The following is a 12,344-nucleotide window of genomic DNA, read 5'->3' on the forward strand; positions in this document are numbered from 1 at the left end:
CAACCTGTATGTGCCCTAACAGGGAATTGAACATGTGACCTTTTAATGGGAGGCTACTACAACCAACTGAGCCACACTGGCCAGGGCTCAAATCCATTTTTAAAAGAAATTTCTGTTTATTAATTTTCATAATAGAAATGAGTAAAGCTCCCAAGTCCAAGCCTGGACAACGGGAAAATAAGTAACTTTTAAGGCATTTGAAGGAACTTCATTCATATATGGAATCTAATGAACAAAACTGAGCTAACAAAGAAAATGGGGACAGACTTATAGACAGAGAACAGGATGACAGCTAGTGGGGAGGGAAGGTTAGGAAGTGGAGGGATTGATCAAAAAAGAAAAAGGACTCATGGACATGGACAACAGTGTGGTGATTCCTGGGGGAAAGGGGAATAAGGAACCTAAAAGGTAATGCAAAAAAAATAAAATAAAATGAAGATTAAAAAACAGTAAAAATCATTTCCCTTAGCACTCTAGCATTCTAAAAAAAAAAAAAAAAAAAAAATTACCCCGATCATGTTGCAAGTTTTACCTACTTTTTGAGTAGATACACATTTTTCTTTTTCTTAAAGATTTTATTTATTTATTTTTAGAGAGAGGGGAAGGGAGGAAGAAAGAGAGGGTGAGAACCATTGATGTGAGAAGAAACATTGATCAGTTGCTTCTTGCACAAGCCCCAGCAGGGGAGCTAACCCGCAGCTGAGGCATGTGCCCTGACCAGGAATTGAACCTGCGACCCTTTGCTTTGCAGAATGACACCCAATCAGCTGAGCCACTCCAGTCAAGGTGGTATACACATTTCTTGAAACCAAAATTTCAATTTGGATCTGGATGATTTATTTTAAAAATTTAAGTCTCGCGCAGCTCTGTTTTATCAGGCTGTGAAATACACACTTCTAAACTTCTCAGGGCTGCTCTGGAACACTTAGTTTACTCCAATTTCATCTTAATATTTAATATCTTTACTCATAATTCATTTAAACACCCACTTAAATTTTTCTGCTGAAATAAGTTCATATAATAATAGAACTGAAACCCAAAAACAAGAGACATGAGTCATGCTTTACAGCTTTTATCACCATTTTTGTTGAAAAAACACAAGAATTAGAACTTTATTAAAATTAATTCCAATGCACTCTTTTTAGAATAACTTTAACATGATTAAACATTTCAAATACAAGTTTTTGGGAGAATCCCCAAATGGCAATTAATAACATATCTATTCTTCTAACAAAGTGCTCATTTGAAATTAGTATTTTTATTTTTTGACAGAGATCTATGGATTTATCTAGTTACTTTTACTGTACTGAGTGGGTTTGTACTTACATATGGGTAGTATTTTGTATTATCAAAATTGTAACCTCCACTTTTGTAAACAAATATGCACTTCAATCTTGTAAAGTTCTGTATGGGTAGTCTCGTATTTTGAAAGCTGACACTTCAGCAGCTGGGTCTATAGTACTTTAATCAATTCTCATGTTGTTACATTGTTATTAAGACAGATAGTATTTACTTTTTCAATTTTATTTTATTTTTCCTTTTTATTGAACTTCTTGCAGTACCCTGGTTAATAAAATTATACAAATTTCAGGTGCACAGTTCTACAATACATCACCTGTACACTGCATTGTGTGTTCACTACCCCAAGTCAAGTCTCCTCCCATCACCATTTATCCTTGCATTTGCCCTCTTCTACCACCCTCTCCTCCCCTTTCCCTCAGGTAATCACCTTACTGTTTTCTGTGTCCATGAGTTTTTTCTTTCTTTTTGCTCGATCCCTCCACCCCTTCCATCCTGTGCCCCAAACCCCCTGACAACTGTTTTTTAACAATTGTGTTTGTGCATTAATAATTGTGCTAACAGTCGTTTTCCACCATCACAGTGAAGAAGGTAAAGCATGATGCATTAAATAATGCACAGGAAGTGGTAACCTGCAGGAATTGTTTTGGGAGGAATCAGCTGTCTCCTTATAACGACACCAGTCATATTGGATTGGGTCCCACTCTAATTGAATGTGTCCTTATTTTAATTTGATTACATCTACAGAGAAGACCCAATTTCCAGTCCCGGTCCCTGACAGTTAGAGATGGTACGGGGTTACTGAGACCTCATTAAATGCATGTAGTTATTTTTATCCTTTCCTTCATGGTCCCTTACCTATATAACTTTAATTTCTCAGTGTTCTGTACTTGCTCATGTGTTTCTCTGTAAGAATTACTAATATTAAACTATTTTATACACAGGGTTTTGAATGATCTATTATAGGTAGTCAAGGTAGTATATGAATGAAAAGAAAGGGAGATATTCTAAACTGAAAAATAAAAACTATTAGGGTACTTCTTTCTTTGAAAATTTTTCTTTTTGTCCAATGCAAAACTGTACATATTCATTGGTAAACCTCTGATAAATATGTTTTTTACCGAGTGTAAAAGAGCCATAAAACCACCAAAGACAACCAGTTATTTTTATGTATATGTTTTCCTTTTTGTTTTTGGATGAATTTCTTTAATTATAATGTTGTTCTTATCTACTTTGGTAGCCTGCTTGTTATTCACACAGCATCATAGCAAGCATTCTTCCATGCTGTTAAAAACACTAGAGGCGGCTTTTGGGTTTCTTGAGTTTTTTGTTTGTTTGTTTTGCCTTTGAAAATGGGTGGGTGTAATGTTTATTTAACATAAAAAAATGAAACTGAACTGTGAAGGGTGACTCAGGAGAACCTGGGAAGAGGGACTGTAGGCAGTGCCTTGTCCCACTAAAGTAAGAAACAAACTTTCCTAATCGCATTCGTACTTCTAAGCAAAGTGTTTAGGTATCACAAATCTTTTCAGCAGGCAAAGTAAATATCATCTTAGAAATTTGAAGCAAGGGGTGCACCAAAACTCAACTTATAACACATTATAAGATTCTGTCAAAAATATATGCTCTGCTTGAATACATATAGAAAAAGGATATTCAGTAAGGAAGCAAGAGAAAAAAATGAGCCTTTATTATAAATAAAACTCCTTCCTATCTTACCATGTTTTAGCAGTTTTCATGGCTAATATAAAGTTGAGGGCTTTTATCTCATTTAGTTCCTGTTACACACATTGATCAGAACCAAGATGCAGTGGAGCACTTTGGCACAGCACAGCTACAACCCCATCATTTGAGCTCCTGGAATGTGAATATCGTGACAGACTATGATTCAGGGGTAGTTTGGGTGTTGGTAAAAGAGTAGTTTGTTTTAATCTCACTTGCATTTTAATCCATGGATATACTATTACTCTGCAATTTGACTATTAAGTATATGTTCTTAGTAAAGGGTTTATTTTTTTTTCCTGAGAATTTCTTTTTTTCTAAAGTGAATACTCTTATATTTTGAAATTCATTAAATAAGGTAGTTTATATGTTGCTCTTTTTATACCCATATTGACTTTTTTTAATTGTTGTTCAAGTACAGTTGTCTCCATTTCCCCCAACGATTCTCTCTCACCCCACCCACCCCTTCCCACCCTCAATCCTACCCCTCTTTGGCTTTGTCCATGGGTCCTTTACACATGTTCCTGGATGACCCTTCCCCTTCTTTCTTCCATTATCCCTCTCCTGCCTCCTATCTGGTTACTGTCAGTTCATTCTTTATTTCAATGTCTCTGGTTCTATTTTGCTTGCTTGCTTGTTTTGTTGATTGGGTTCCACTTGTAGGTGAGATCATATGGTATTTGTCTTTCACCGACTACCTTATTTCACTTAGTGTAATGTTCTCCAGGTCCATCCGTGCTGTTGCGAAGGGTAGTAGCTCTTTCTTTCTGCTGCGTAGTATTCCATTATGCAAATGTACCATAGTTTTTGATCCACTCATTTATCAATGGGCATTAAGGTTGCTTCCAGCACTTGGCTATTGTAAATTGTGCTGCTATGAACATTGGGGTGCACAGTTTCTTTAGAATTGTTTTTTCGGGATTCTTTGGTATAAGAATCTGGGTATAATCTTAGTAGTGGAATTGCCAAGTCAAAAGGCAGTTCCATTTTTAGTTTTTTAAGGAAATTCCATTTTGTTTTCCACAGTAACTGCACCAGTCTGCATTCCCACCAACAATGCACTAGGGTTTCCTTTTCTCCAAAACTTCACCAGTACTTATTGTTTGTTTATGATGACCATTCTGATCAATGTGAAGTGGTCTATGAATTTCTCTATAGGAATTAGTGCTTCCAAATGGTAGTGAATGATAATGTTTTAATATCTTTAATATATATTGGAGGCTTTTATATTATATCTGAATGATAGTTTAGACTATAGTTGACAAATACATTGAATGAGAGCCAATATAAATAAACTCGAGAATTATTTTGGTGGAGAAGTGATATATCATCATCCATCTTCAATGAAAAGAAATTAAGGAAATTAAGAAATGTTTACGTATAAGGATATGGAATTTTCCTTTGATATTTATAAAATAAAATGAGTATTAAATTATTAAACTTTGGAAGAATGTAATCTGTGCCACTGAGCTATTGTTTTTATGTTATTATGAAAGCAACTTAGAATTTTTTAGTAAGTTTAGATGCCAAATTAGATATCAAATTGTCCTTGACAACTTGAGTACTCGAGTGAATTTTTCATTTAATAGTAGCTCTTCATTGTTTTAATTGTTATCTTAAATTTCTGGCAATCAAATTCAAAATGAACACAATCTTGGCAGCTGATGGGCACTTAGGTTGACTTAAATTTTGAAGAAGAAAGAGATACATGATTTTCAACTGTTATGGACCATGGATTATGATTTTATGAGACAGAGATGTTCCAAAACAATCCTTTATGAAATATTTTCTTATATTCTATAGGTAGATATTTTGATAGACATCATAAAATCAATTGATTTGAGACCTTTTGTTAGTATTTCAAAGACTGTAAAATGTTCTTTAATACAATTTATTCAAGATTAAAGTTATGTCAGAGAACTAGTTTTATATCATCACAAGCTGGAAAAAGTACTTGAAATAATTTAATGGCAAGTTAATTTTTTATTAAGTTCCTTTATTTTAAATTTTAAGGTTTAAAAATAAAGGCCACATTTATGTGTATTTGTATAAGCTTCATGGTGCTGCTGTAACAAAATAAAACAACAGAATTTTTAAAAAACCCAAAATTTATTCTCTTATAGTTCTAGAGCCTAGTACATGGTCCTGAACAAAGGTGTCATCAGGACCATGTCCTCTTTGAAGACTCTAGGAAAGAATCTGTTCCATGCCTTTCTCTTAGCTTTGATGTTGTCAACAATCCTTAGTGTTCCAATCTCTACCTCTCTGATCACTTAGATTTATCCCTATGTATTTGTCTGTGTCAACTCTCTCCTTATAAAGACAGTCATATTGGATTGGGTTCCTCTCTAATTGAATATGTCCTTATTTTAATTTGATTACATCTACAGAGAAGACCCGATTTCCAAATAAGATTACATTTACTGGTGCCCAGGATTTGTACTTGAACATACCTTGTTGGAGGACACAGTTCAACCCATAACAGTGTTCAATAGTTAAATAGAAACAGCCTAAGATAGAAGGTGGAAAAGGGACCTCAGAGGTATTAGCAACTATGATCCTTTTTGTATTTCTTTCAAAGTCTTGACTTTGCATCTTCTGCTTGCACGTTAATTAAGTACAGTAATTATAACTTCAGACTCTTTGTGATTTTAGAACCTTGTAATTTCTCTTTGAAACACTTTTATTGACTTATTAATTTCAGAAGTCTTTTCAGTGAATCTCAGATCAGAAGCCACAAACAAATTGACTAGGTTTGGCTGTTGATTTGTACTGCAGTTGCTGAAATAGTGAATGGCAATCTTTTTTGCATCTTAAAAAACATTTGCGATCAAACTTTTTTGTATCTTTATAGTAATTTTACTTCAACTATTTGTTTAAGTGTATAATAATAATAACAATAATAATAATAATGTTAAAAGCTAAGTACTTTAAGTGCTTTACCTCATTTAGTCCTAACAATGACTCAGTAAGGTGAAGGCTGCTGTTAATTCTTCTTTCTACACAAGACCAAACTGAGGCTTTTGGACGTAGGTTACCTTTCCAAGAGCTTCACCATAATTAGGCAAATTGGCTTTGAACCTGGCAGTCTGACCCTACAAATAAGCTATCACTCTCTATTCTGTTTATTGTTTTGTTTAAGGTACATAAGATTGGTCATCAGTATGATTTTTTAATTAAACTTTTCTATTTTGAGATTATCGTCAATTCACAGGCAGTTGAGAGAAATAATTCAGAGGGATTCTTTGCATCCTTTACTCATTTCCCCCTGCTAGTTACATAGGACAAAACTATAATATTATATCTCAACCAATACATTGACATAAATACTGTCAAGATACAGAACATTTCCATCACCACAAAAAAGTCGCTCCTGTTGCCCTTTTAGAGACATATTTACCTTCCCTCCTACACACCTTCCTTACAATGACTCATTGAGGTGAACCCTGACAACCACTAATCTGATCTCCATTTCTATATTTATGATTTCAAGAATATTATATAAATGGAATCATGCAGCATAAAATCTTTGGGGATTTTTTTTTCATTCAGCATAATTCTCTGGATATTCATCTACATTATAATGTGCACCAATAGTTTGTTCATGTTTTTGCTGATTAGTATTCCATAGTATGAGTCTACACGGTTTAATATTCACCTGTTGAAGGACATTTGAGTTACTTCCAGTCGGGGCTATTAGGAATAAAGCCACTATGAACATTAATAGACAGTTTTTATGTGTAGTTAAGTTTTCATTTTTCTGGGATAAATCCCAAGAGAGCAATTGTAGTATCCATAAGCCATTTGCATATTTAGTTTTATAAATGAAACTGCCAAACTGTTTTGAAATACAATTTTTTTACCTTGTTTCATAGTATTTATATTTACATATTTAACATTTGGGAATTATACTTTCCAAAAATGACAGTAAACATTCAATATCAAATGCAACTTGTAATGGTTACGAGGCATGGATGTGAGTCTGTTATTATACAAGGCTATTTTTCTGGAATGAGTCACTTAACTAGCAGATGAGCCTAGCAATTTGTTCAGCTTTTACATCATAGCAAGATTTTATTTTTCTCTACTCATCAACTTTGCCTATGTTAATATACATTCTGGGCATGTTTAATGGTTGTTAATAAAATAATGTGCTTTTATATTTATAAAGGCCTACCCATAATAATATTTTATCTGCAATTAAGCCCTTCAAATGTTCAGTGACTTGAATGCTTGAGAGTTCAGGATTAAGTCTGTGTCTAAATACAGGTGCTACTATATTGCAGTGCCCATTCATGCAAGTGCCATTACCTTGCTGTTCTACCTTAAAATTTCTTTGTAGATTGCTCCTTCACCAAAACAGCCCTTGTGATAAATGCATATCTCTAGATGGTGGTTAGAGTATTGCTTCTTCAGGAGAACAATATCAAGTGTATTTATTTCTTATCTTAACCCTTGTACGTATTATCTCAACTTTTGTGCTCAAGGCTATTGCATTTTTTCTGTCATGTGTTTTTTGACATTGTATCATTGTATCTGGCATTGCTGTTTGGTTAGTTCTATGGTATTTCACTTTTTTTCTCATTTTCAATTGTTTCTTTTGCGATTAACTTTCCAAGTATGTCTTTGTGGGTTTCTTTTGCTTTCATAGGTTCTCTTGATTTCTATGATTTCTCAGGTCATCTGTAGTTCAAGGAAGATTTTTTTAACAATAGCTAAGTGTATATTAGCACCGATGAAGCTCAGAAAACAATACAGTTTTTAAAAGTACTTTATGCATTTTAACTTCCAAATAGGTAATAGGTTTTTAATATCACATCTTATGGGAATTCAAATGTTAAATTTTAAACATTAAGAAATAAGTGCTAAGGAAACAAGATTTCTTTTTGAACAACCAGCAGTTAACTACCATTTCTTAACAACTACAAATAATAAGTGTGATTTTCATGTGATCACTGGATCCTTGTCCTGTCATGTGCTGAAATTACCAAATGAAAATGACATGTTACTAAACCTTAGGGAAGGATTCTTTAATCAAATGGATTGATTATGTTAAGTAGATGAAAGCCTTTTTTCTGTTACAAATGGTAACAAAGTATAACATGTAAAAGATAACTTTAATGAACATTGAAAAGGTCATTCAGTAGTAGTATGATACCGTGCATATGAAGTGAGCAAGGTGAAGTTTTCTCAGCCCTGGCACTCATGACATTTTGGGCCAGATAATTCCTTCATGTGAGTTCTGTCCCTTATGCTAAAGGATATTTAGCAGCGTCGCTGGCCTCTGCACACTACACACTACACGCCAGTAGCATACACATGTTCTCTCTTTATTATATCAGATTTAATCTTTAGGCTCTCTCTACTTTTAGACTGTCAGTGAAAATTCTGAGCGTACAGATGGGGACAGGATTGTCTCCATTAAAATACGAAAGTAGATTCTTTATTTTGCTCCTCAGTTCTGCTTAGCATATGCTGGATCTTTTCTGGTCCCTTCCTGCCCAGCAAAACTTGTTTCCCTATTGTCCATTCCTTTTCAACTTCTTTGTATGATTAGCGGCCCCTATTACATATTTAGAGCTAAGGAGTGAATAAATTGTAATGGTTCCTGGATTACCCTCCCAAATAGGATTTGGATTTTGGTAGGCTTTAGTCTGAAAAGGCTGAGTTAAGTGGAACATTTAAAATAAGGCCAGACCACTGACAAATACGTTTTTGGTTAAATTGGTCCTTTAGTACTTGTAGCACATCATGGAGTTTGTACTTTATTTGAACCCATATAGTGGAGATCATGATTTCAAAAGGCTGGAAAGTCGCTTATTTGAGATAAAGTCCAGTTCAGTATCCCACACAGTGAGTGATTGAATGAATAACATTGTGGGGCATTGTGAAGGATGGGTTGTAAGCTTGAATAGGCAGATTTTGATTCCTCAGAGAGATCCCTAATTATCTTAATGTCTTAAATTTCTTCACCTGTATGCTGTCAAGCCATCAGATTTCAGGAATTCTTTCTTTGTACCGTCTCTCAAATACAGTTGTCACTTCTTCACTGGGTATTTGAACGCTGAAAGACTCTCTTAGCTGCTTGTCTCTCCTCCATTCCCCTGATGCTGCCAGACTAATTGTTTTAAACACAAGTTTTGCTGAATCACAAATCTGTGTCCCTCTACACCTGGCTCCATTGTGTCTATTCAGCGTTATCTCGTACTCCTGCTGAAAGGAACCTGCTTTCTGGCAGACCAAGTTTTTTCGCAAGTCCCGAATGTACAAGCTCATACCTGTTTTGTGCTTTTGTTTGGTTTTCACTCTTGTGTGGGATGAAAATATTCATGCTGGCCACCTGATTATATTCTCACTCACCACCCCAGGTTCAGCTGAAGCCCTGCTCCTGCACAGGGATATCCATAACTCCTTTATTCTGTATTGATTTCTGCTTGCTTTTATCTGAAAGCATTGGCGGCAGGCAGTACTCATTTGGCCCTTGGCAATAAATGGCTTTGTTTAAAGTGGTAATAAGCAGTTTTGTTGTGTGCATTTTGCCTGTTTAGCTAATTAATAAATCCCGGTAAAGCAAGTGTTCTGTGCTTTTTATGTTTCATCACTATGTGATTTTATGCATAAAAGGTACTCAGTAAAGACTAATATCAGTGGCTGGCCAGGTACTGATTGCATTCTAATTCTATTTCTTAATATTTTAAAACCAAAATCAAATAAGCTTATAGAAACTAATACCACCATGTGTAGTACCAGATTAGAGTTAGGAAGGATAGACTTCCTGGATGTCAAAGAAGGAAAGTGTATTTCCTTAGGTGAGAAGCTGAAAGTAGAGGCCTTGGAAATGAGAAATCAACTACTAGTCTGTGAAAGGAAATCTTCATGTGGTAGTTTTTGAATTATGGTGCAATTAATGCCACTTTTGATATGCAATGTATGTCATTCTGATCTACAGGTAGTGGAAATGAGTAAATGTAAAAATAGTGGTAGTGGAAATGAGTAAATGTAAAAATAGTGGTTGACATGGATTATAAAACATTTGATTATAGAATTCTAACTGATCTTAATTTTCTTTCTTTTTTTTTTTTTCCAAACACCCAGATACTTCTCGTTGCTGCACAAATGGGCATTTGAAAGTGCTGCTGTCAAACACTTACAAGCATGGAGACTTCATCAATGCTCTCCTCGCTGAATGATGAGTGTAAATCAGACAATTACATTGAACCTCACTACAAGGAATGGTACCGGGTAGCCATTGATACACTGATTGAACATGGGTTAGAAGCATACCATGAATTTCTTGTCAAGGAACGAGTATCGGATTTTCTGGCTGAGGAAGAAATTAATTATATTTTGAAAAATGTCCAGAAAATTGCACAAAGTACAGTACATGGCACTGATAATTCCTGTGATGATACCTCATCCTCAGGGACTTACTGGCCCATTGAGTCTGACGTGGAAGCTCCAGATCTTGACTTAGGCTGGCCATATGTGATGCCCGGACTGTTAGGGGGTACCCACATAGACCTCCTCTTCCATCCACCAAGAGCACAACTACTTACAATTAAGGAAACTATTCGGAAGATGATAAAAGAAGCCAGAAAGGTAATACTATTTCTATTTCTAAACAGAAAATTGAAATGTGTGGAAAAGCATCAGAATAATATAACATGTATGTTAGAATAATCTCTACATGTATTGACCATGCCTAATATTTTCAAGAAATATACACATGGGTATATAGGAAGATTGTACCTTCCCTATCTTGCATATATTTGAGAGAGTTGTGAAGTCCCTGCTAATGGTGGAGATTTCATTCTCTTGATATATAGTATTGTACATACACCCAAGAGACCTTATGTCCATGAAGGCTAAGGTGTGGGGACTGTGAATGAAATGATTTGACATATTTATAAGTTCAGAGCACCTACATTTTCCTTAATGTCTGAAAGAAAATATGTTGTTGGTAAATCTGCTGAAATTTTCTTTGTTCTCAACAGGACTGAGCCTTAATTTTTGCTCTGGGTATAGTTTATACTTTAAATAAATCATAGATTTACGTTTTTATCTTGAGTTGTATGGAAACAATATAAAATGAGGCATAATAATATAAAATTATGAAGGAAGGTCCTGAGTTACTTGCCATTTTGGGGCCTCAGTGTTCTTTCTTAAATATTTAGGTAGGGTTATAAATCTCAGAAATATTATTTTAAAGCTCATATTAAATGGTAGAAATTTTTTTAATCAATTAAATAAAAATTATTGAGACTTATCTACGTACTCAGTGCCATGATAGGTGCTTTGGAGACTCTAACAAAATTGCCTAAGCTGTTTATGGAGCTCAACCTAGAGTTTTAAAATATATGAACAAAAAGCTATGATTTTTAACTATGAAGTGTCTAGTTATTAATTATGGATACTGTACAATATAGAAGTTTAAATCTAAAAGGAACCTTAGGATGTACACATACATGAAGCTGCTTTCTTTCATGTCAACAAGAAATGCTTGAAAAGCTTGCATTTATGGAATACAGAAATACAAGAGCCTTGAAATCTATAGCAATGTGGTAGATTGTAAGGCAAGTAACTGAAAAATCTCACAATCATATTAGCGAGACACAATGATCTGAGGCTAGTCAAATGTAGGCTTTACAAAAGTAAGGGTTTTTTCCCCCCAAACCTCTTTAGCTCAAATAACCTGACTTTTAGGCTGTGTTAACTCCTTTAGCAGGATTACATTAAAGAAAACACTAATCTATTTCAGTTGTTAAAAATTAGCTATAGAATCAGGCACATGGTTGATGTCCAAACTTTTATTGAATGAATTGAACTGTCAGTTCAATTTCCTGAATGGAACCATGAGTATTTTTAAAACTGGACTATCCTGTGCTCTGTGAACAAATTATACAATTGTATTTTGTAAAACAACAAAATAAAAGTGAGGAATATATACGAGTCCTTGTAAAGGTAAAATAACAAATACCAAGTACCAACATTTGCTAATTTCTGTTTGGAGACACAAGATATTTTTGAACCACTGTGTCATTAACTGAAAATTAAAAAAATGCATTAGTGAAGATGAATATTATTATTATAGTAAACATTAGTTATGAAATCATCAGCCTGTACCACAGCCAGTGTCCTATGGGGCATCACATTTCTGTGATGCAAAATGAAATTCAGGAGGTATCATCAGTTCTTGTGCTAGCACTAACTGGAAACTGAACGTTAGTCATGGCTATTTGTTATATTTTTCTTTTTAATGTGGCAGCTATTTATTTAGAGAGACTGTAAAAGTAATAATCTTTGCCTGTTCTTTGTCTGCTGGG

The 12,344-nt window shown here is 34.5% G+C and overlaps 1 protein-coding gene across 1 annotated transcript in view; it reads left to right on the top strand.

Moving 5' to 3' along the window:
- Window positions 1-12,344, top strand: part of FAM83B (family with sequence similarity 83 member B) — an 82,749-nt gene that overhangs the window by 10,806 nt on the left and 59,599 nt on the right. The window contains exon 2 of the mRNA XM_054568829.1: window positions 10,117-10,620. Coding sequence (XP_054424804.1) covers window positions 10,177-10,620 — 444 coding nt within the window. The 5' untranslated portion in view covers window positions 10,117-10,176. The remainder of the gene's footprint in view (window positions 1-10,116; window positions 10,621-12,344) is intronic.

The sequence above is a fragment of the Pteronotus mesoamericanus genome, unplaced genomic scaffold (genome assembly GCF_021234165.1).
Source record: "Pteronotus mesoamericanus isolate MK-2021 breed Mesoamerican mustached bat unplaced genomic scaffold, CSHL_Meso_final contig_20, whole genome shotgun sequence".
Lineage (NCBI taxonomy): Eukaryota > Metazoa > Chordata > Mammalia > Chiroptera > Mormoopidae > Pteronotus > Pteronotus mesoamericanus.